This window comes from Macaca fascicularis, chromosome 3, assembly GCF_037993035.2.
Source record: "Macaca fascicularis isolate 582-1 chromosome 3, T2T-MFA8v1.1".
NCBI lineage: Eukaryota > Metazoa > Chordata > Mammalia > Primates > Cercopithecidae > Macaca > Macaca fascicularis.
Genome location: NC_088377.1, coordinates 32,899,369 through 32,925,770, shown reverse-complemented (window position 1 = coordinate 32,925,770; position 26,402 = coordinate 32,899,369). Strand labels below are relative to the sequence as shown.

At 35.1% G+C, this 26,402-nt stretch overlaps 1 protein-coding gene across 1 annotated transcript in view; it reads left to right on the top strand.

Annotated features, from left to right (window-relative positions):
• The window catches only part of LOC102117110 (multidrug resistance-associated protein 1-like), a 92,616-nt gene that overhangs the window by 27,697 nt on the left and 38,517 nt on the right, over positions 1-26,402 (top strand). The window contains exons 6-16 of the mRNA XM_005548937.5: positions 1,600-1,854; positions 4,252-4,317; positions 6,365-6,502; positions 7,742-7,888; positions 10,421-10,505; positions 10,602-10,668; positions 11,033-11,159; positions 14,938-15,114; positions 18,170-18,337; positions 19,760-19,922; positions 25,797-25,872. Coding sequence (XP_005548994.3) covers positions 1,600-1,854; positions 4,252-4,317; positions 6,365-6,502; positions 7,742-7,888; positions 10,421-10,505; positions 10,602-10,668; positions 11,033-11,159; positions 14,938-15,114; positions 18,170-18,337; positions 19,760-19,922; positions 25,797-25,872 — 1,469 coding nt within the window. The remainder of the gene's footprint in view (positions 1-1,599; positions 1,855-4,251; positions 4,318-6,364; positions 6,503-7,741; positions 7,889-10,420; positions 10,506-10,601; positions 10,669-11,032; positions 11,160-14,937; positions 15,115-18,169; positions 18,338-19,759; positions 19,923-25,796; positions 25,873-26,402) is intronic.

The window sequence follows — 26,402 nt, the reverse complement described above, 5'->3', positions numbered from 1 at the left end:
TGAAATTGACCATTTTAGATACCTCATATAAGCGAACTCATCCAGTATTTATTTTTCTGTGTCTAGCTTATTTCCCTTAGCATAACATCTTAAGGTATATCCATATGGTCTCATATTGCAGAATTGTCTTCTTTTTTTAAGGCTGAATAGTCATTTATCCAAAGAAGACATATAAACGGCTAATGACATATACCTGGGTATATGTTCCTGGCTATAGGTTCCACTGTGGGCCCAACCTACTATATTCCAGATGGGCTTTTCCATTTTTTAAAAAAATTTATTGAATAGATAGATTTAGAGTGACTCCTGTATCTCATTTTCTCTTGCTATCCCCAAGTCTCAGTCCTGTCTCTCTTTAAATCAATGCAGGGAAGTTTTCATAAAATTTTTGATATATAAATGAAACTTTGTCCAGTTTCCAGTACAAATACAAATCTCCCACTACTTTTACAGTTGTTTATGTATTTCACTGGGAATTTTAAATGGATGAATAATTAGATAAATCTATTTCTATCCTCATCTTTTGTAAGAAGTTACCAATAATTATGCTTGGGGGTACTGGATTCAGTATACACATATTAAGTAGCATGCACTTGTGGAAAGTGAGAATTGGGAGTTGGAAGAAAAGATGTATTTGCATCTACTCTATGACACCTTTTGAGTACTTTCATCTCTAAGTTCCCATGGCCCTTATTGCTGTTTTTACACTTACAGCAAAAACTGTGTGTGTGTGTGTGTGTGTGTGTAGCTTTACAGATAGACTGTAATCACTTTGAGAAATAAAACTGTGTCCTTTTTAAATGGTCCACAATTTCAAGCATAAAACTATTCATCAGTGTTCATTAGATATTCATTGATGCATTTGTGTACTTTGCATTGATAATATTTAGATGGCTTAGCATTATGGGGACACAACCAAATGGAGGAGAGCCTTAATATATCTAGAAGAGATTTTTTTTTTTTTTTGGCAATTAACAAGTTATTGAGGGTTCTCTTTTTTGCTTCATCTTTTATTTTAAGTTCCGGAGTGCATGTGCAGGATAGGTGAACATGTGCTGCATGTGATTTGCTGCACAGATCAACCCATCACCTAGGTATTAAGCCCAGTGTCCTTTAGCTGTTCTTCCTGATGCTCTGCCCCCACCCCCATGACAAGTCCCAGTGTGTGTTGTTCCCCCATGTGTCCACATATACTCATCGTTCAGCTCCCACTTATAAGTGAAAACATGTGGTGTTTGGTTTTCTGTTCCTGTGTTAGTGTGCTAAGGATAAAGGCTTCCAGCACCATCCATTTCCCTGCAAAGGACATGATCTCTTTCCTCTTTATGGCTGCATAGTATTCCATAAATTCTTATTGTTTGGAAACCCAAATGTTACTCTCTGCCAATAAACATTATTCTAAAACTATATACTTTAATCACTAATTATATTTCCTCCCCTAAAAATCATGTTTCTGTGTTTTATAATATCCCAGTACATAAATAACCTTGTACATTTTCCTAATTATATTAAACATTGATATTAAAAGTTACCATTATTTGACTATAAAGATGCCCCATAATCACAGAACTCTAAAATATTCTGCTTCTATTTTTATAGGCCCTACTTTTATCAAATGTTTCTCGACAAAAGTTTTCCACTGGGGAAATTATTAACTTGATGTCAGCGGATGCTCAGCAACTCATGGACTTGACAGCAAACCTCAATCTCCTCTGGTCTGCCCCTTTTCAAATCCTAATGGCCATATATCTCCTTTGGCAAGAGCTGGGCCCAGCAGTGTTAGCAGGGGTGGCAGTCCTTGTGTTTGTTATACCAATAAATGCTTTAGCTGCAACTAAAATAAAAAAGTTAAAGGTAAGAAAATGACTGCCTGATGTTACATGTGTCAAACAGGAGCTGAGTTTTTCTGACTTGAATGAACAATCACCATCTCGCTAATCATATAGAGAGAGTTATAAATGGAAATCATCCAATTTTATCATTTACTTATTCACTCAATCAGCATTGACCAAGCATGTATCCTATGTCAGCCAGTGTTCCAGGCACAGCAAGTACAGCAGTGAGGGGAACTGACAAGTCCAGCTCTCATGAGGGGTAGTGGAGGGGACAGACGTTAAGCAAGTAAATAAATAGATAGAAAACATTTGTATATGAAGAAGATTTAGTAAAGATACAGTGATGAAGAGACAAAGAATGCCATTTTACATTTAGGATCAGGAAAGTCCTCAGGAAGGGAATGGGATATCAACAGGGTGAAGGAGTAACTCATGTGGACGTCTGAGGAAAGACATGCCAAGCAAAGGGAAGGGTATGCATGCAGCCTGGAGGTAGGGGTATGCTTGGTTGTTTGAAAAGTGAGGTACTGCAGCAAGCAGACAGGAAATGCTTCACTAAATTAATGTTGATATTCTTCCTTTATAATCAGTCATTCATCTTACCATCAATATATGTTTTGACATTCCGCCATGTGTTAGACAGTGTGCGCTATGCTGTACTGTAAGAAATGGAGAAACCACAGAGTTCACTGCATTGAAGGAAATCACACTGCAATGAGATAGATGCTTTCACATGTTAAATTAACAGAGGCGGATGTATTGCTTATGAAAACATTTTATAATTTTAAACGGATCAAAGATTAACAATATATATTGACATGGAAATATGTCAATCATATTTTAAAGCAAAAAGTAGATTAAATATATGCATGTATATCATGCATATATGTAGCTATATCATTGATCCATTATTAAAATGTGAATATACCTATACACATGTGTGTGATGGAGAGGTAAATAGATGAAGATACATAGCTATAAATATATTTGCATAAGCATAGAAGTAATCTAGAGATAAAGCATCAGTCTTTAAAGAATAGTTACCTGTAAAGTAGAATTAGACAGAAGGAGGGTACATTTTTACTATTACTTTAATACCCCTAAGTGATTAAAACTTATATATAATTTTATATTTTTCTTAATTTTTCAAATAAAAGATGACTGATCTTTAAATATAAAAACTAGAAAATAGCGTATATTTATGAAGTAAAGGTACTTAGCATGCTAGTGTTTAGAATAACAGATTTGTTTATAATTATAACAAATACTTTTAACCAGTTTTTAAAAATATATTCTGGATTTTAAAAACTGCTATTTAAAGGCACATTATTAAGAATGCAAAAATCTTTTTTGAACCTTAGAGTCCTATAACCTTCAAAGAGATTTCAATATTATGTCCAAATACACTAGATAGAAAATATACCTTTAGGCTAGGCACAGTGGCTCACACCTGTAATCCCAGCACTTTGGGAGGCCGAGGTGGTGGATCACCTGAGGTCGGGAGTTCGAGACCAGCCTGACCAACATGGAGAAACCCTGTCTCTACTAAAATACAAGATTAGTCGGGTGTGGTGGCGCATGCCTGTAATATCAGCTACTCGGGAGGCTGAGGCAGGAGAATCGCTTGAACCTGGAAGGTGGAGGTTGCGGTGAGCCGAGATCATGCGATTGCACTCCAGCCTGGGCAAAAAGAGCAAAACTCCGTCTCAAAAAAAAAAAAAAAAAAAAGAAAAGAAAAGAAAATATGTCTTTAAATCACACACGATATTATTAGTATAAAATCTCACACAGAATATGATGGATATTAGCTCGTAAAAGCATTCTTCATAAGATATACAAATACTTATGACATATAACATAAAGTGCCAATGTTAATGGAGAAAACACTTAAGAAACGATACTCAAACAAGTATAAAATATTATAATTGTTAAATATTTGAATAAAAATATAATTGCATAACATTTATATAAAGAAAAGGAAGTGTATTTGAAAATATACATTTTAATTATTCTAATTCCCAAAGAACAAATAAAATTTATAGAGAGCCTTATTTTTATTCTTGTGACACTTCTGTTATAAGTACGTATATAAACAGTTAATGGAGTTTTTAGAAATGTGTTCTATCTTAGTAGAATGTGGGTGTTATTATTCAATTTTAAACAAATTATGTTTAAATACGTATTATATTTTCTACTTTTCTACTATTCTCCTGTTGGCTATGTTCAAGTTACCTATTTATAACTGTCTTCCAACACTGTCAATAGAATAATGTATAAATATTGTAAGATGCTTTTCTCCACTAAATCTTAAATAAAATAGAGAAAATAGAGCATATTTTAAAAATAGCTCTGGACATATCAGTAAAAGTATTACCAATTTTGTCAAATATTCTTTTATTTTCTTTCCATTAAATAGAAAAGCCAAAGAAAGAACAAAGATAAACAGATAAAGCTACTCAAAGAAATCCTACATGGAATTAAGGTAATATGAAAGGGATATGCCTTTGACCTATTTTGAGCATAGTAACACAGAGGAAGTTTGTAGTGTTCTCAGTATCTCAGAGTGATGACAGATAATAATTGTTGGCAGAAAATTTCAGATTTCAGATATTACAGGAATTCTTATCACTAAAATAACATTTAAATGCAAAGTCAAATAAAATGCAGCCATTTTCTTTTTGTTTCTCACACAAGTGAACACAAATATCCTAAAAGTCACAAAATATTACTTATTTTAAGGTATTGTGTTGAAAAGATGAGATGAGGCAGGCAAGAGTGGTCATAACACACCCATCAGTGTAAAGGCAGATTTATATAAGGGAAGTGATGAGGTGTCATTTAGTTTATTTTATGTGGGACACAAATGATCACATAAATGCTATTCTATAAATAGTATGTTGCAAATTATTTTTCTCTAGAAAAGCTGGGATAGTTTAAAAGTGAGAGCAGTCAGTATCCTTGGGATCTGATAACAGGTGTTATAGAACCTCTCTCTGACAATACTGATAATTGCTACCATTTATTAAATATTTTCCATGCATCAAATGCTGTGCTTATTCCTTTATATGTGTTTCCTCATGGAATTCTTATAAACCTCAAGAAAAAGATTTCCCATTTCTATCTTATTAACTAGGAAACCAAGACACTGAGCAGTTAAGGGTCAGGTTTAAATTTACAGAACCAGTGAGAGTGTATTAGAGTTCTCCACAGAAACAGAATCAATAGATTTCATATAGAGAGATACAGATATACAGAAATATGAAGAGAGATTTAAGAAACTGGCTCATCTGATTGTAGGGGCAGGCAAGTGTAATATCTGTAGAACAGGTGGGCAAACCGAAAATTCTAGCAGAAGTTGATGCTGCTATCTTGAATCTGAAGGCATTCTGGAGGCAGAATTCCTTCCCCACTGAGGAACCTCAGCGTTTTCTCTTAAGGCTTTCGACTGATTTGATAAGGTCCACTCATATAACAGAGGGTCATCTGTCTAACTCAGAGTTTAACTGATTGAAATGCTAACAGCATCTGAGAAATACCTTCACAGAAATATCTAGACTCCTGTTTGAACAAACAACTGGGCCCCATAGCCAGTCAAGCAGTCGCATAAAATTAAGCATGACAGCTGGGCACGGTGGCTTAAGCCTATAATCCCAGCACTTAGGGAGGCCAAGGTGTGCAGATCACCTGAGGTCAGGAATTCGAGACCAGCCTGGCCAACGTGGAGAAACCCCGTCTCTACTAAAAATACGAAAATAGCTGGGCATGGTGGCTCATGCCTGTAATCCCAGCTACTTGGGAGGCTGAGGCAGGAGAATCGCTTGAACTGGGGAGGTGGAGGTTGCCGTGAGCTAAGATCATGCCATTGCACTCCAACCTGGGCAACAAGAGCAAAACTCCATCTCAAAAAAAAGAAAAAAAAAAATTAAGCATCGCATAGAGCTGGAATTTGAATGTAAGTCAATTCACTCTAAAGTTTAATGCAATAAGCCAGTGTAGGATCCTATTTCCCCACATTTTCTGTCTCAGAAAATAGTTGACAATCTCAAAACGCTAATCAGCTTTCAGAGAATGGCTTGAAGTCCCAAAATATCTGTCGTGGAGAAACTGGAATGGCAGGGAGAAGAGTTTAGCTATAAAGAAAAAGGTAATAGACAGAAGTGAGAGTTGGATCAGCAGGAAGAGTGACAGAACTGAGCTAGACGGAAGCTGTCTATGGAGTTCTATGGAGTTTGTGCCTTACAGCTGGGATGTTGCCAGAGTCTGGCTCAGAAATAAGTTACTGGGGGTGGTGGGGACATAAGGCTGGGTGGTCATTCCCTCCTTCTGCTCTGCTCCACCCCCAAAATACCACAATTTAAGAAAATATTCTGATTCAGTCTAAGTGGAAGCAATGCAAGTTTCTTCATGGTTGTACCATCATTTTTTATCCTCACAATTTTTTTTTGTGTGTGTGTGTTACTTGTTTGTATGTGTGCATTTTTTTCTTCTATGATATAGATTGTCAGATAATTATTGTGACTCATTTACAGATCCTCAAACTTTATGCATGGGAACCCTCTTATAAAAATAAGATTATCAAAATTCGAGATCAGGAATTGGAATTTCAAAAATCAGCCAGGTATCTTACTGTATTTTCCATGCTGACATTAACTTGCATTCCATTCTTGGTAAGTGTATGTCATATTTCCTGTTTTTATTTTCAAATCTGATTTACAGATTTACCTCCAAATTACTTGGAATTAAGATGTATAAAGTTAAATATTACGTATCTGAATTAAAATTGTAAAGAAAATACATTCATTAACTTATGTGGATTAGAGAACAAAAGTTACAAAGAAAGGGAAAATACTGTATGTGTTTTCATTGATCTGTATTTTTTAGATATAATAAGATTTACTTCTCTGTAAATTTCTAAGAGATTTCATATATGCCTATATCTCTTAAAAACACAATCTACATTTCAGAATTTCATTCCAGTTTTAGAGCTTGATATGTATGACCGACTCCTTTTAAGCAGACTCAAAGGGCACATTATATGGAGGTGAGAAGAGAAGCAACATTTATTGAGTTGTTACTGAATGTCAGGAAAGTTACATACATTGCCTTTTTTTCAATCTCGCAATAATAAGGCATTATTTTTCTCATTTCACAAGACAAAATGGAAGTCCAGAGTAGTTGGAAACATCCTCAAAGTTACAAAATTAGTATTTAGAGGCGAACTGACATGAAGTGACATTATTTTCTTTCTATTACACCATGTAAACATTGGGAATCCCATGCTATTTTAACTAGAGTATAAATTGCCTTGAACTATGAAGCCATGGGCAAAAGCCAAAGGAAAAGCAAGCCACAGGTAACCGGAGCATCAATTTGAATCAAAGTTGCCACTCTATGTAGATAATTAATTTTTTTAAATTTCAACAAAAGTGAGTATTATGGAAGCAAATGCAATATTTACATTTGGAATACTTTGGTAAAACCATCCAAGATGTATTTGCTTAAGCCAGGACTATATATATGATAGTTAAGTCCATTCGCATGCATGAATGATTTTTTTCTGCCTTTTCTAAATGAAACTTATAAGAACAAATATAAATCTTAAACATGATTTATTCATATCTTCCTCAGTTAATCTTATGACACAAAGAAAGAATAATTATTATATATATGTCAGAATGTATGCAACTGGAAAATAAGTTTACATAAAACTTCTGAATTTTAAAGAAAAGATGAACTGGTTTACAATATAAATGGTAATAATAACTGTGGTAAGGGTATAACATCTTAAAAGAAAAACGCTGGAAACAAAATTATTTAGATTTTATTTTCTAATTTTGGGGACTGTAACTAATAATGTTATCAGTAGAAATTTGAAGAAAGTAACACAACACATCTCTATTTTTTAGGTGTCCCTGGCAACCTTGTGTGTCTATTTCTTACTGGATGAAGGAAACATTTTAACAGCCACCAAAGTGTTCACATCGATGTCTTTGTTTAATATTTTAAGGATTCCTCTGTTTGAGTTACCAACCGTGATCTCAACTGTGGTCCAGGTACATACAGAATACCTTAAACTAGGAGTTATTCCTTTACAGGAATCTATGGTTTGGGACATTTTATTTCTTCATCTTTTTAATTTTATTTTATTTCACTTTATGTGGTTGTTTAACACTGCATTCAAAATTAGTTTTCCTGAATTAATGAGTAATAGAGAACATTATAGAATAAAAATGAATCATGTCTTGCTTGCTTGTGCTTTTTTCCCATCAAAGTGACTTTTAAATACTTCAATATGTTATTTTGTTTTCTTGTTAAGTGTTAGGTTCTCTACTTAGCATTTTTAAAGCTGGTGTTAGCCACTATGCCGTCATAGGATTCATTTCCTGTTTCCAACGGAAAAGTTATAATTAGGTGCTTTGTATGAAACTGGATAGAATGTTTTTCCAGGGTTCAGCAGCATTTCATCTATACTGAATGAATAAGCAGGGAGAAAAGCACATTGATAATATCAGTCAGCCAACAAGCCATGTGTGAGATGTCTGGGTCTGCCTGCTTTTAGTTGTAATCTCCAGTTCCTGGAGGCTGTTTAGATACTAGATACAATGAGTAGATGGATGCTAAAGCCACAGGAAACCCAGAAAAGTTCCTTGATCCTTTTGCCCTGAGATTTATGGTTACATTTTTTGGATATCAGGTTTGGCCATCCTCCATTCAATTATTTTCCTCAAGTCTGGATTCATAAACAAAGTGAATATTTGCTTATTGGAATCATCCTTTAATTTAAGAACTTTACTCTTTAAAACATATTACTTGAATAAGGAGTAACATAATTGAATAGTAAAAACCAATTAAGCCATTTTTGTTACATCACATCTTTTTTCATGTTATTTTTCTTAAAATAACCAACAGAGGGCGTAGAAGAACCGCTGATGTGATCCTTTTAGCATTTGATTTCGTAGCACGCTTCTCATAAAGAAAATGTCAGTTCTTAGAGTAACAGTTTTGTTCTAGTTTTGCAATTAGAATCTAGCTAAAGGTCCGATATCAAAGCCTTTTCCAATTGCTAGCAGTACTGTGCTACCTTCATTTAAGGAGACATTTTTCCAAAATGGAAAAACAGAAAAAGCTAGCTGTATATTCTGATTTGCCACACTTGGTAAACAAAACCACAGCCCAATTACATCTTATGTGCTAACGATACAAGTCCCCTAACACAAAGTAAATAAAAATGTACTAGAAATTTTATGTAAGTCAGTTTTCCGAAAACAATGTAATTTTATTTCTCCTAATGTAGCTAAACATTTTATAGCTATTTTACTACATTACAATTTCCTGTTACTATAATTGAATATTATTATTGTCAACATTATAGTTTTGTTTATCATCAATAGCAGAATTCACTCACCAATCTTAAAGTTGCTTTTAAAACTTTATTTTTCTATATCACAAGGAAATATTACCTCACACCTGTTAGGATGGCTAGTATCAAAAAGTCAAAGAATAACAAGTGTTGGCAAGGATGTCAAGAGAAGGGAACCCTTGTATACTGTTGGTAGGAACATAAATTGGTACATCCGTTATGGAAAACAGTATAGAAGTTCCTCAAAAAATTCAAAATAGAACTACCATATGAGATGGAAATCCCACTTATGGGAAAATATCCGAGGGAAATAAAATTACTATGTTGAAAAGATATATGCACTACCATGTTCATTACAGCATTATCAGGAGCCAACATGTAGAAACAACCTAAGTGGCCACTGGCAGAAAAATTGATTAAAAAAATATACAAACAATATAATAGTATTCAACATGGCAGAATATTATACTAAGTGAAATAAACTAGGCACAAAGAGACAAATACTCTATTATCTCACTTATATGTGAAATCTAAAAAAGTCTAACTTATGGAAGCAGAGTGAAGAAAAGTGCTTATTAGGGCTCAAGGGTGACACTGGGGTGGGGTGGGGTAAATGAGATGTCAATCAAAGATTACAAACTTCCAGTTATAAGATGAATATGTTCTGGAGACCTAATGTACAGCATGATAACTATGGTTAATGATAGTGTATTGTATACTTGAAAATTGCTAAGAGAGTAGATGGTAGGTATTCATATACACAGGAAAATAAAGGTGTCTACAGGAGGCGATACATAATCTAATTAGCTGGATTGTGGTAATCATTTCAAAATGTGCACGTGTATAAAAATCATGTCATATACCTTAAATATGTATAATTTTTCTCAATTATACCTCAAAGAAGTTGGGAAAAAATCAATCTTTCTGTAATTATTAAGAGTTTTTACGGCTTTTCTAGAATAATATATAGGATTTTCATTTCTTTTTCTCATACCTTTCAGCCTAGATGACATTAGTTTTGATCTTTGATTCTTGAAACTGCCCTTTGTCTTTAGGAATGAATGTATTTATAGCATTAAATCAATTCAAACTATGCTTGATATATTTATCTCAATATCTTTAATCTGCATAAAAATTCTACTCAGGCTGTAAAACATAATAAACATTTTTTAGTTTAAGTTCTACTTGAACCCCAGATAAATTCCATCTGTGCTTATTTTGATAGACAAAGATATCCCTGGGGCGTTTGGAAGACTTTCTCCACACTGAGGAGCTTCTTCCTCAAAATATTGAAACAAACTATATAGGAGGTCAGCACTTCCTCTTTGCATTCATTACTTACTTGACTTCTGGGTTGAAGGTAATTGGTTCTAAAATGCATCATTGTATATTTTTTTCTTCCTTAGATCATGCTATTGAGTTTACAGATGCTTCTTTCTCCTGGAATAAAACAGGAATGCCAGTTCTAAAAGAGTAAGTCGTGGTTTGGAGAATTTTTTTTAATGTTAATATTGGGTTCTAAAATGCTCCGTATTTTTATTTCTTAGAGGTTTTTAATAAGATTAATATACTGAAATTAATAAGACTTTTAACCTCTCACTTCACCTTTCATTTTCATGGTGATCTTGCTGTCCTTTTTTCTATTATTTCTTCTACCTGCAGCATTTTATTGTTCATTTGTTTGCATTTTGGAAGGGTAGGTGTTTGTAGAAAAAGGTGAAAAGCGACGATTTCAGGGATGATGCTAAGTGCTGCACACAGTGACTTATCTAGGAATAGATTTTTAAAACAACCATAAAAAGAATCTCCTATATTGTCTCCCTTTCTTCTCATGCAGCTTGAACATAAAGATCCCAGAAGGAGCTTTAGTGGCTGTTGTAGGGCAAGTTGGGTCTGGAAAATCATCCATGCTTTCTGCCATTCTGGGGGAAATGGAGAAACTTACCGGAGTAGTCCAAAGAAAGGTAAAATAAAAAATACATTCTTTCAACATCTTCTAATGTAACAAGCTATAGCCAACTTGTCATTAGTGTCAATAAGAATTTATCAAGCTGAATTGAAGATGCAAGCCTTTAATGGGCATTTCCAGTTTATAACAAACATTTCAATTTCCATAGAAATTGATTAACTATGGGTGGATTAATAACAGAATTCTGTTCTCCAAATACTTCAGCAAATCATTTGTAAATGCTTATGGTAATTGTTTGATGATATTAACTGAATTGCAACCAATTATAGAGAAATGAATGTGATTTATATTGTAATTTGATTAGGTTTCTATTTATTATTCAGCAAGGTTCCCTAAGTAATTACAGCCATTTCATTTCTAAGAAGTCTTGTAGCCACTCTCGGGTAGGATCTTTGACCAAAAAGAAACTTCAGAAAAATAAAGTTATTAATAACTTACATTTAAGATTCAGCATTAGGACCATGAAGAGATCTACTCTTGACTAATTGTTCTATTCTTAAAGGTCAATACGAATAAGAATTGAACAAGTTCTTAATCAGCTCTCTCTTTTTGAAACAGTAGACTACCCAATGAACTTTTCCTTAGATGTAATCAACTCTTAGGTAAAACACTTAAGTAGCTCAATCTTTCCTTCTTACCTGTGACAAGATGAACAAGCTCTATGTATCTGAGATCAGCATCTCTTCACTGTATTATTTTTTCTTTCCTCTCTGGGAAAAATCAACTCTAACTCCTTTTATTTTTCCTCACATCTTTCTTTCTACCTTTATATCTTTCCTGATTCCAGTCCTTTGGTGACTATTTTTTGTTATTCTTTTTTATCTCGGCATGACTGTTACCTAGTCTAGGGCCAAATATGATTCCTGTGACTTTTTCTGATAAGATTGCACTTAATGAGCACCACTGTTTTTAAACCTTAAGTATACTATCTTTGTAGCACTATGCTGTTTGTAGCAATTGCAATTAGCCATTTCTCTGCAGTTCAGGATAGCTGTACCTTTTACTTGGGTGTACATTACAAACATAATAAGTGTCATATTAATTTCATTTTTATTTAGTTTTTTTCAGCTATTTCACTAAGCAATTACTGAGCCTATGCTATGTGCCAGAGAAGTAAACGTGAATAAGATATGCCCCTCTTCTTTCAAAGGTCATAGTGTAGTGAGGGAAATACCATAATCAATGATAAAAAGGTCTAAATCAGATATGAAAAATGAATTGAGGCATAAAAAACAACAAATTCTGCTTCAAAGAGTTCGAAAAAGAATCCAAAAGGAGGTCGCCCTTTATTTGATATTGAAAAATAATTAGAAATTGATAAAGATAAAAATAATGTCGATTCTAGATTTCACTTAATTCATTAATAATAGTAATAAGCTGAAAAGGCTGGGGTGAGAATTGCATAGGATAATGTGCACAGACCTAGCCTAGCTCCTCTCTATGAATATGTAGGATGATCATCATCTTTATTACGACTGTGAGCCTCTCAAAATAAGATTTAAGGATTATTTCTGATATCTTTGAATGTTTTTAATTAAGAAGGTGTTCATAGCGATGAAACAAACTGTAATAACGCTATTATTAGTGGTAAAACAGGATATTCCTTGTTTATTTTAAATTACTGATGCCCAAGAAAAAGTATATTATCTGTTTTTATAACTGGTCATTGGCCTTCAGGAAGCTTTTGGCCTGGATCAATGGCAGGATTTGAAGTATCACATTCTGAATTATTTCCCCAAATACTTTTTATTCAGAATTTATATCATCCTGATTATCTCTATTGAAGTAAAATTAACATTATAGTGGCATTTTCAAAGTGCTTTTGTGTGCACTTTCTATTTTTCGGTTTGTCAGATGATTACTTTTTTGAGACATATTTTAATCCACAATATTCAAACTCTAAAACTGCCTATTGTTGCTAAACTTTCTCTGTAGACTCCCTACTCTTTTCAGTATCAAAAGCTCACACCAGGCACCGTTCATGAAAAGGATTCAATGTTCAGTGTTCTGTGGCAGAAACATCAGAGATTTGGAGACCATTTTTGAATTCACAAAACTTCTATTATAGTTTCATTATTAAGAATGAAACAAAATGTTTTCATTTGTATGTGAAAGGAAATAATAAAAGCGAACATTTACATCTCTATGAAAATTGTAGTTTCTGTTTTCTCATGTTCTTCAGTCTCTTCTCCTTTGTTTCTCATCCTGTGCACTGCTCAACTTGTTTAATACATAGCAAGTATTCAAAATATCGACCACTCACATGCTGATTTAATATGCAATTCAAAGCAAAGTTTAGATTATTCACTTCACAAGGCAATTTGAGAACAATTCCTTTTGTGTTCAAGATCAGGTCAGATCAGAACTATCTTGTTTTTGATCAAAAGCCATTCTGTGTCTTACATACTCAACAAAGAAGAATTACAAGTTAATCTTTGATCTTTAAAGTAGCAGGTAGAAATCAAAAGGCTAATAATGGTTGCACATGTGTGTATATCAGAAAGTACTTTAAGTGGCTGGTATTGTTATAGAGTATGGAGTACTTAAAATACTGAATCAGTGTTTGAATTGAGTCCATAGGGTAGATTGAAAGGTAGGCCACTAGTGCAAATACTGTGGGTTCTTTTTCTAGAAAAGAATGGTTAGTTGAGAAGATGTTTTATGCAGCAGACTGTCATATATTTAAAAATCATTTCAAGGTATAAAATCATAAAACATAAATTTGGGAGCAGTGGTTAATGTATAATACACGGAGATTTGCCACCCAGATCCTCCTACTAGTTAGGACTTCTACAAGTCCCAGCTGTGGGAGTATGAACAGGAAGTCATCTCCTTCAAGGTTGGCCTGGACTTCAGATAGTGGCCTGTCCCAGGGTCTCACTTTTGCTCAGCCTGACTTGGGACAGCTCTGATGACCAATTCTCTTCCATGGCTCTCCAGAGGATTGGCCAAAGTTTTCTTGGTTCTGCATCACATCCGCATCTGTGGCTTCTCCCTCTGCCTAATCTTCCCTCCTCCTTTCCTTCCACAGGGGTTGATCCCAAACAAACAACTTGGACCCCAAAATCTGATTCAGTGTTACAGACTGAATTGTGTTCCCCCAAAATTCATGTGTTGAAGTTCTAATTCCCAGTACCTCAGAATGTGACTGTATTTGGACACAGGGTCTTTAAAGAGCTAGTTAAGTTAAAACAAGTTCATTAAGGTGGGTCCTAATTCAGTATCACTGGTGTCCTTATAAGAGGAATTAGGACACACACACACACACACACACACACACACACACACACGGAGAGAGAGAGACCATGTGAAACACGAGAAAATTACAATCATCAACAAGCTGAAGAGAGTGGCCTCAGTAGAAATCAACCTTGCTAACACCTGATTTCAAACATCTAGCCTCCAGAATTGTGAGAATAAATTTCCATTGTTTAAGCCACCCAGTCCATGGTATGTTGTTATTGCAACTCTAGCAAACTAACACACTCAGCATCTGCTTCCAGAGAATACCACTTTAGACAGATAATTGAGATAGAAGCTACAGTGAAAGTAAATAAGAAGCACAAAGTAACTCATTTGGAGGAAATTCCAGTAAAACATATAAAATATGGTGCCATGATCTATGTAATTATATGTATCCATATTAAATTTTTTATTTCTGTTTTAAAACTAAAGAAGGCAAAACTATGGACTAAATATATTCCTTTACTGTGATGCATGCAACTTCTCCTTTTCTCTAGTTAAGAATTTTTTTTAACCTCTTTCTTTTTTAGGGTTCTGTGGCTTATGTTTCTCAGCAGGCCTGGATTCAGAATTGCATTTTGCAAGAAAACATTCTCTTCGGCTCCATCATGAAGAAAGAGTTTTATGAGCAAGTATTGGAAGCCTGTGCTCTCCTTCCAGATTTGGAGCAGTTGCCAAAGGGAGATCAAACTGAGATTGGAGAAAGAGTAAGGGAACTGTAATTTATCACATAAAGAAATATAATCCCATTCAGCTTGCTAATAAAATGTTTATGCCTTTTTCTTGAAGTCTCGAAGAGCTATACAACTATAATTTTTAAAAATTATTATGTAATTCCTATATAAGAGATGGCGATATTAAGGACAAGTAATTATTTACAATTGACTGTTTGGAAAAGATTAAAAATCAGTCGGAAATTCTGTTGTTAGTATCCACTTAGGGGAATAAAAGCCCATTCATTAGACCATCAAAATTTTGTTTTGATGGCTGGCACAATGCAGTTCACTTTCTAAAGAGTGACTAATAGTTTTGTTTGTACCTGTATCTCTGGTGTGCAAAGTCAAGGCTAGAACAGGAGCAAAAGAGCACCAATCTCCAGCAGTGGCACCCGAGTCTAGGTTCTAAAGAAGCTCTGAAAACAACACTGTTATGAATGTGCCTTCTCCACGTTTGCTCATTCCTGCTTAAGTGGAACTTGTTCCCCAATTATCTCTCTTTGTTCTATTTCATTTTCATTGTGTTAGTAAATAGTCATTACTCTGCTCAGTGTTTTGGATTTAAAAATACATATATATATATCATGAGCCAAAGTATGAACCCCGAGAGATTATCTCCAACCCCTGACTAAAATCTGCATTAATTAAACATGAATGCAAAAGTAGCCTCTGCCTGCAATTCATGTGTGCTCTAAAGATGAATAAATAATCCTTACTGAGTGCTTTGAATCTCTGAAAAGAGTGAGCATAACATTGTTAGACATTTTTACACCTGCCCTCATGTTATCTAATAAGTCCATTATAGAAATTAATACAAGAAATACATAACAAAATTGTAGAATGTAGAAATATGTAAAATCCAGGATGAGCCAGAATTTACCTTGTAACTAGAATTACTTCATTTATAATCTATAACTTTACAGATGTATTTTCTCAATAGTTTTAAATAGGTTTATTTTTTCCAACCCTTGGATTTCTTCTTGCATCTTCACCATCTCTAAGCAAAATGATTCCATAGCTAAAAGGCAGACATGTGAATTCTTCTTCAAACTTGTTAACACATGTTGAACGAGATGCTGATAAACCCAATCTCTAAAAGTATGAAATATCTGATATTTTGTAACTGTAAAAATCTTAAACAGGGAAACAAATCCAAACTAACAAGTATGGACTTAATATAGGCATTAAATGCTATTGCCATTTATAATGTCTTATTTTTATGATTAAATTTATCCCAATCTGCATTTGAACTTTACACATGCAACTGAATATTTCAAAAGGAAATCTGTTTATAGGTGCTTAAGAGACAATAAAGACAATGACTGTAGACTTTTCGCCTACTTGTATTCATCTTTTCTTTTGGCATTCTTCATTTGACCACATTTATTAATTTTTATATGCCCTTATTCTGCTATGGGGTACACAGTGGTGAGTGAGAGATCTACCACTCTGCCTTCAGGGATTTGCAGTCTGGTGCACCTCTGCCAATAACATTCCTCAGTTGTCTTTATCAATATTTATTAATCACCTAGTGTTAGACACCGGGTGTCGAGAACACAAGGATTAACTAGGTAGGGGCTCATAGGCTAGTGAGAGAGACTGAGATAAATATTGCCAATTCTAGCAATGGGATGCATACACAAAGTGCAGCAAGACAGGAAGGGAGGGAATGAATCTCTGCACTTGGGACACCTAATGGAAGTTGCCTTCAGAGGACATTTCAGTGTGAGTAGCCCTTAAGTTAAAACAGAAGGATGTGGTCTCCCAAGCAGAGTGAATAGCCTCTTCCCGGTAGGAAAGACCAGGTTAGTCTGCTTGGCAAACCACAGTCACTTGAAGGCAACATTGGGAGAGTGGTGAAGAGATGAGTTAACGCCAGAATACAAGCATCTTAGATCTATACGAAAGAATTTGTTGTTTTTGCTGTTGCTCATGAGTGATGAAAAGAGAGAGCTGTGGATATCCAAGGTTTTTGTGCAAGATGATGACATAATTACAGAAAAAGTGATGACAAGGTAGAGGGGTGAATTGGAAAGAAGAGTAACTGCGTGATAATAGCTAATGTTGATTGTATCCATACTCAGTGTTGAATTTTTCCTAAAATTTTTACTCTAATCTTATTGAATGCTCCCAACAAACATACAACTTAGGTGCTATTATAAGCATAGGAACACACACATATTACATTCCTTTATGTGCGTGTATATGAGTGTGTGGGAGGAGGGTGTATAATGCCTATCCCCCTTGCTAAAATGTGACCTCCTCGTGAGACTCTGTTTCACTCATCTTTGAATCCCAAGCACTAGCGTAGTACTCAAAATATAGTCATACCCAGCAGATGTTTGCTGAGTAGGAGAAGGATGAAAAATGCAAACAGGCAATGGCATTTTATAATTACAGGTCATTGGCTAAGTTATGTGCTGCACTGAGAGCTTTTAAACCAGATCTGTAAACCCTAAATATAAAATAAATAAAGTAAATTGGGCCTGGTTCCATAATTCTTCATACATGGTTGTACATGTCAACTTTAATTCTCACATGGACATGATGAACATTCCCTATTCTTGCTTCTTGGAGTTGTACTTTTGCCAACAAGACTTGTGCTAATCTTTCTACAGGAGAAAATAGGACATGTTGATTACTTCTTTGGTAATTTAGTTATTATTTTCAATTTCCTATGTGTCATTTTAAAAATAATCACTGATGTCAGTATATGGTTGGCAGCCAAAAGTCTTGTTTAATATCCCACAGGCACGACTTTTCAGAGTGAGAGATTCGGAAATTCTTTTCTCCTTAATTGTTAGCATCCTCTTTTGAGAGTTAGCAGTTAAGAGAAAGTAGATATATCTGCTAATGTGTGCAAGTTAGTAATGCTAGGAAATGGGATGGGGCTAGGCCTAGAAAGTCGTGGATAAAGAAAGGTTGGAGCGTTCATCTTGGGTTGCTCTCTATCCATTCTATAAAAGAGCATTTGGATGTAACTACACATGCTTTGAGATGTATACGCATTTCCTCTCGTCTTGTTTTTCTCCTGCTCCATTTTCAGGGTGTGAATATAAGTGGGGGCCAGCAACATCGAGTAAGCCTGGCTAGAGCTGTCTACAGTGGAGCCGACATCTACCTCCTGGATGACCCCTTGTCTGCTGTTGATGTTCACGTTGGAAAGCAGCTTTTTGAAAAAGTGATAGGGTCCTTGGGCCTTTTGAAAAACAAGGTAGACATAGTTTCATTTATGCTTTCTTGTGGGACAGGGGATCTGCCTAGCACTGTGCCTAAAATTCCATTTATTTTGTTTATTTGTTTCAGCAAAGTAGTCACATTTCACATGAAAAAATGGGATGCTTAGATTGCGATTTCACAGACAAATTTCAATGTGTAAATGTTAAAGTTTCACTTACAAGTTTACTCTGGTGACAATTTATGTGATTGTTATCTCTTTGTCTAATACCATATCCTAAGGGGATTTATGTGCCATAATGAATTGTTATTGACTCAAGTGATTTTTAAAATGGTATTTTGGTGCACTGCTGTTATTAAAAATAGAATTATTTGACGGGCATGGTGGCTCATGCCTGTAATCCCAGCACTTTGGGAGGCTGAGGCGGGTGGATCACGAGGTCAGGAGTTCAAGACCAGCCTGGCTAAGATGGTGAAGCCCCGTCTCTACTAAAAATAGAAAAATTAGCTGGGCGTGATGGTGGGTGCCTGTAATGCCAGCTACTTGGGAGGCTGAGGCAGAGAATTGCTTGAACCTGGGAGACAGAGGTTGCAGTGAGCTGAGATCACGCCACTGCACTCCAGCCTGGGCGAGAGAGCGAGACTCCGTCTCAAAAAAAAAAAAAATAGAATTATTTTATTGCTTATGTAAAGTGTAAAATTTGGTATTATGAACATAGCAATCATAGCGATTCAATTGTTTTTTAAAGGGCCAAGAAGATGAAAATTAGTATTTACCAGTACATGCCATATTTTGCAGTGTAAATTAGTTCATTTATCCCTATTTCACATATAAAGGAACTTCAGGGCTCACAATGACTTGATATAGGTTGCTCAACTTAAGAACAATAGAGATTTTTTAAAGTATGTTTGACTCCAAAATCGCATTCATTTCTTTATAATACGTGTTTATGAAATTATTAATATAGAGAACTCTGAAAAATATATGTATAAAATTATAAAATATATGTCTCAGTAAAAATAAACATCTTTATATATTGACATAAACCCAAGATTAAAAATGTCACACTTAATTGTACGTATATGTATAAAATAATATGAATGACTTAAAAATAAAGACTATGAATTACGACTTGGATTAAACACTTTTTTGTAATGGTACTGTATATTTAAAAATAAGCAAGAATGACATATATGAAATTGTTTTGAATTTGCAATTAAATTGATTCATTTCTAATGAATGAAAAAATACCTGAACAGAAGTGTTAAAAATCACATTTACAAACTATTTTCTCACCTAGCAGCATGTCATTATTCCTTGTAAGATATATGGATGCTGCCTTAAACTGGCACCTACCAAAACTCATACTCTAAAATAGTAAAGGAAAAAAAGTTACTGCAGCTTTTTTTGAAAATGCTATTTTTTGTAACCTCTGAGATAAAACACTTTGTTTTTCAGACTCGTATTTTAGTGACACACAATCTCACACTTCTGCCACAAATGGATCTTATTGTTGTAATGGAAAGTGGCAGAATAGCTCAAATGGGGACATACCAGGAGCTGCTGTCTAAAACTAGAAACCTCACTAATTTGCACCAAGTCATCAGTGAAGAAGAAAAAGGTAAGGACACAATGAAAAATAAACTTAACATACAGTATACCTACTCATTTTGAAAGTTCATTAATTGAGTAATTTCATGCTATAAATTTTCATTCATCCTGCTCAAGTCAGGGGCAGGACACCTTCCTTTCCGTAGGAAAGAAGCAAATACAATGAGACACATCAGTTAAAAATCAAACTCATTGATGATTTTTAAGAAAAGTTTTAAGTTCTCTGGGGTCTATTTATTCATTTATGAAATAAGAAATTAGATTACTTATAAACTGTAGTTCAAGTCTAGAATATAATAACTCTAAACATTGTATCTCCTTTTCAATTAAGAACAGGGAACATACTTGTGAAATCAATAATAAATATTTTAAACATCTAGGTATAATATAGCACATTGAGGAAGAGAAACAAAAGAAGGAAATTGGGAAAGGCAAAAGGGATCAATGTTTGTTCAAGTTTTAAGAGTTAACTATTTATTTAGGTTTATTTATCAATTTTTGTTACTCTAGCCCTAGAATATTAAATTAAGATGTACGGACATTTAAAAAAAAAAAAAAAAAAGAAGTGGTTTGATCTTTATCCAATGTGTAAGATGCAAGAATGTTTGCTATCCAGCATTTTCCTAAAGTTGGGTAATGTACCATCATCTCCTTTTACAGCTGTAGGTAGTTTGTCATGTAGAGACCATCATTTTTTTCCTGTACTTTTCTGGATCCTTTTCCTATACCTTTCCAGAGCAGCACAGCGGACTAACTGTAAAACCAGCTAACTCATAATTTCAAGATAAAAGAAGAAATATAGAGCTATGTTTCATTATTTTCTACATGAACTAGTAGTATCCATTAGCTTACCTGACACTTGTCCTGGATATAAAGTCCTAAAAATGTGAAATTGCTTTATAACAAGATCAGTACAATTTATTATTTTAATGCCGTGAAATCCAAAAACAAAGTCCATTTTGCTGATGTTTCTCTTTGGGACCTAAGCTAACACACATTAGTTTTGTAGTACTGTTTTTTAAATTCCTTGTTTTTCCACCTTTCTCATATTACAAATAGTCTATTTGCAAAATTATTTGGTGGATTGTCAGATGTGGCTGGCATCCTTAACAGAAGAGGAACTTCCTCTTTTCTTAATGTCTGGCAACTGTGGAAATGATTCCTTGCCTTCTCAGAAAGGTTAAGTAATAATTTATGCTTCTTGCGTAGAAAACAAATGTCTAGGACTGCCTCCTAGACTAGAAGCAGCACGGAATCTGTCATTTCTCTATCTCTGTCACTTAGGTAGCCTCATGCTAGGCAAATTACAGGCACTCGGTAGCTGTTTGTTAAAAAGATGAATCTCAAAGTGTATCCCCTCAGGAGTTAACAAGGTGCTATGGAATGCTTTGAGCCAGTATCTTTCTTGTGTGTGTGGCCATTTATTTTAAAGGTCACATGAAATACAGGTTGTATGCCTTTAGAAAATATAGTTCCAAAAGTAAGCAGTGTGTAAGCTTTAAGCTAAATATTTAATTCGCCACGAAATATAAATTGTGTGTCTTTTGAAACCTGTGGAATTTGTTGTTGTTTAAATACCCAATTTTGGAAATAAAATCCTACCTTTTCTGTATTTGTATAACTTTTTTATGTACAAGTGCCCTCTGCTGTAACAGAATAAAAGCAGTAATATTCTTGAAGTTGGGCTGATAGATGTTAATAGATCTATTAATAGATGTTACCAACTCACAATCAGAAATTTGCCAGAGTTAGAAAAATGTAACTTTAACTTCTTTCTAATTACCTCAATATTTCTGTCTTTTCTATGACAATCAAAAAGGTGGAAAGTAGAGAAAATTTTTATGCCAGAAATAGAATGTGTTATTAAAAATGAATATTCTGGAATTGTGATTTTTTGAATGCTGGATAAAAAATACAGAAAGACTTATACTCACAATAAAAACTAGATAGCTAGATCAAAAGAGAATCTGTAAAAGGTTAGCTCTGTAGAGGATGATTTCCTTAGCCACTGCAGGGAGCAAGACAAAAACGGATCTTGATATCAAACACTACATTAAATAATAGCTTGCATCCAGCGTGATGTCCCTGCAATGCTGCCTCCTAAACCTGGGCCAACTGAACCTCGCCCTGTACTTCATTCTTTAGTCAGTTCCCGCTCTAGCCTTCCCTGCATGGCTCTCTGGCTAGGAGTGTCTTCCCCACTTCCCACTTCTTGACCATTCTAGGAACTCAGGTCCCAGAATTCTCTGCTCAAATAATGGAAGCTTGCTCCTGGGACCCGGGCTATCATTCCTCAGGTTTGTTCTTTCACGGACAGACTGCCCTGCTGGCTTGTATCATTCTTTGGCCTGAGGATGTTTGCTCTTGAGGGTGGGAGAGTGGGCAGAGTCTGGACATGTCAGCTGAGGTATCTGCAGATGTACAGAACTTCTGAGAGTGCAAAGTGGAGCTTGGGAGGGGGAGAAGAGGAGCAAAGGCCTTGGCTGAGACTGACTCATCAAGGACTGCCATGTCCCCCAGAGGAAGTCTCAGGAATCCAGACATTCTCATCTGATCCTCGCCTTCTAGGTGGCTTGGAAGGTGTATTTGTCAGAGAAAGCGATAGAACTTGAGTCTTTTAGTTCCATCAGTGACTTTTAAATAATTGGAAATGCAACATGTGAGCCTTTATTTGCACTCTTGCTCTGGTTCCACAGATTTTAGGTACAGGTCTGTCCCTGTGGGGAATTTCTTTCTGTTATTTGCATAAATATCAAGAGAAATCAGATTCTGTTTGAGTACGCTTTTGCTGAGATTTAGGGGAAAGAAATTACCTGGCAGAGAGTAGGATGTAAGAGGTGTGATCACTCTGTGATCTTCCATTTATTTATTATAATTCACCCTTTTTGATCTTGAGTCTGTTCAAAAATTCCTTTAAAAGGTACACAATTCTTCAGTTTCAAAATTCTAGTTAATTTATGTGTCACTACAACGGGAGTGCAGTAGGCACACCTCATCCACAAAGGATGTTTCCAAGACCCCCAGTGGTTGAATGAAACTTTGGAGAGTACCTAACTCTGTATATACTATGCTTTTTAAAATTATGTATATACTTATGATAAAGCTCAAGTTATAAACTAGGCACAGTAAGAGATTAACAACAATAACTAATAATAAAATAGACCAAGATGCCAGCATTGCTACTCATGTACTTTGGGGTCATCATGAAGAAAAATAAGAGTTCCTTGAACACAAGCACTTTAATACCATGACAGTTGATCAGATAACCCAAGCTCTCAAGTGACCAATGCGTGGGGAGCATCCACACAGCATGTATGTGCTAGACAAAGAGATAGTGTACTTCCCAGACAGGACAGAGCAGAACGGTGAAATATTTCATCAGGCCACTCAGAATAGTAAGTAATTTAAAACTTATGAATGTTTATTTCTGGAGATTTTCGTTTAATATTTTTGGACCACGGTTGACCGTGGGTAGCTGAAACCGCAGGAAGCAAAATTGCAGGTAAGGGGGAACTAGTGTATAAGCCAGCACAACATTGTGGAATAAACAGTGGACCTATTGTTAGGAATCCCGGAATCTAGTTCTCTCACTGAATAACCACATCAGTCTTCATCAAACGACTTAATTCTTGTGGTTCTTCCCGTTTGGGAAATACAGTGCTTCAGCTCACTCTGCTTTTCCTAGTGGCAGACATGGAACTGAACAATGTACATTATTATCTCTCCCCTGCCCCTCCAGCTGCTTATTACTCATTTCTTTTTCTTTCCTATCATTCTTACTCTCACTGCTGAAGTCAATAACAGGTAGCTTAGAAAGTCAATGGTAAAAAGTACTCTTTGCAGTGTAATTTGAGTTTGGATATATCACATCTCTAAGATTCCATCTAGCTCTAAAAAATCTAAGAATCTTGCCTTATGGAAATGTTATATAAGATAATCAAATCAGAGGTGAGAAATGGGTTTATGAAGAAAAGTATAACAAAGCTACAGATAAATTTTACATATTTACAGATTTAGGTTAGGCTAATTCTTACACAAACTAATTATACTGATGATAGCTTGTACATCGTGGATCGTAACGATGTCAATATATTCATAAGTTTTACATTTACTTAATCCTCCTCCAAAACTCCAGAGGCTGCCATGGTCCTCATTTTGGAGATTTCTAAGGTCTCTTCTACAAAGTCTCTGCTTTTTCTGTGTCGTTTGATGAAGACTGATATGGTTATTCAGTGAGAGAACTAGATTCCGGGATTCCTAACAATAGGTCCACTGTTTATTCCACAATGTTGTGCTGACTTATACACTAGTTCCCCCTTACCTGCAATTTTGCTTCCTGCGGTTTCAGCTACCCGCGGTCGACCGTGGTCCAAAAATATTAAATGAAAAACTCCAGAAATAAACAATTCATAAGCAAGACACAGAGATTAGGTGTCTTGCTCAAATTAAGACAGAAGGTAAGTGACAGAATTTGAATCCCATGCTACCGCTGTTTCATGTCAGAGAACAACTAAGCTCTTAAACATTGTATCAAGTGTGTAGGAACAAGTACATTGACTTAGTACTGACTTACTGGAAAGAGGAAAGTGGAAAGAGGGAGTGGCTCACTCTCATTTATTGATGCTCGCTTCTTCCCCAATACTTGCTCTCCTCCCTTGCCCTGTCTTAAACAATTCTGGGTTTCAGGCAAGCCACTTACCCTTTCTGAGTTTTATGTTTTTCTCCTGTAAAATATAGTTAAATTTACCTATTCTCTTATCTTATCAGGTCATTTGTGAGCTCAATTTATATAATGCATGTAAAAGTAGTTTATAAATTGAAAATAAATAAATTTAAATATTATTATTAAAGGCTATAAAGATGAGACTGTGCCTTAGAGGGACAGGCTGAAACATCTTCAAACTGAATTTGCATTCTTTAAGCCGTGGAATCCCCATGTTTCATAGAGATGTTTGAGGTCAATCAGTTTCTTCCATTATGGGCTAGATGATTCCTTCTAGAAAAAAGAAAGCATAGAATTCGTAGAAGAGACCTTAGAAATCTCCAAATTCAATTCTTTCTGTTTAGAGATGAGAAATCTAAAATTCAAAGAGTTCAAGTATCAGACTGTGAATAAAGACAAAAATCTGTCTAGCACTGAGGTATTTATCATCAAATTCACTAGCCCATTTACCATCAAATTCACTAGCCCATTTACCATCAAATTCACTAAGGTTATTTGAACCTCAGTAGCTGATAGGTCTTGGTGTATGACCTTGGTTTGTGTTTCCTGCGTAAGAGCTCAGTGCCTCAGTCTTTTTATCCCTAAAATAAGGATAATAACTATAGTACCTTTCTCATAGGGGTAGTTTTGAAAATTAAAAGAGATACAAAGCCCTTAGGGCAATGCCTGTCACATAGGATGCTATTATCACTGTTAGTGACACTTGCAAGGCAATGACAGCTTTGGGGAATCTGCCATTGTGTTTTCTTACTAATCTTCACGAGAATCACATTTGTATAAAGGCTGCATGAAATTATGTTTCTTTTAAAGGCTAGAGTGGTTTTCCTCTTGGGAAATATTTAGCCCTTCTGTGGAAGATCTGAAATAAGTTAGCAGCCCTCTCAGAGGGACACTGAGAGAGTTAGCATTCCTTTCTCTGAGAAAAAAAATAATTTCTCTGTAGGTTTTCTCAATAAGAAATCTCAGTTTTACTACGATATTACAGAACATTTTAGGACAAGCTGAAATAATGGAGAAAATACTAGGGCTCCCAGTAAACCTATGGATCTAGAACTTAAAAACCTCTCCAATTTGTGTAATCCTCCATTATACTTCTCTCTATTTTGTTTATTGTTGGCTTATAATTGTGGATATAAAAACACTGACTGTCTTTCTCTCCAGCTCATGCTCTAAAGCGAGTCAGTGCAGTCAACTCCAGAACTAGACCAAAAGACAAAATCCTGGAACAAAAACCTAGGTGAGTATCAGGAAATGCCAGGCTCACTGGGATTATGGACTGATTAATTACTTTTTTATAGCATTTGAACACATCCTATAAGAAAGATCCATACATTATGATGGATATAAAATGTACTTAGTGGTTTCCAATTCTAAACTACAAGTTAGATGGATGTGTCTAAATTTTTAAGTGAGATGGATGAGACTTAGTTTTGGAAACATATGTTCATTAGATTTCTCGCTATTTCTAGCCAAATTCTAGTGGTAGAAATTTAATCTGATTGCCAAAAACATCCCCATCCCATAGCATTCATAGACTCTACAGATGAGAATGTGAAAAATAGGCTTTGGACGTAAACATTTCATGATGGATTGGGATGATTATCAAGACAGGATATGTGACCTAGACATACAGACTCGGTATAGGACCTGAATAACCTGCCTAGAAAAATAAGAGAAAGAAAGACAGAGGAAAGAGAGGAAAGAGAGAGAGAGAGAGAGAGAGAGAGAGAGAAAGAAAGAAAGAAAGAAAGAAAGAAAGAAAGAAAG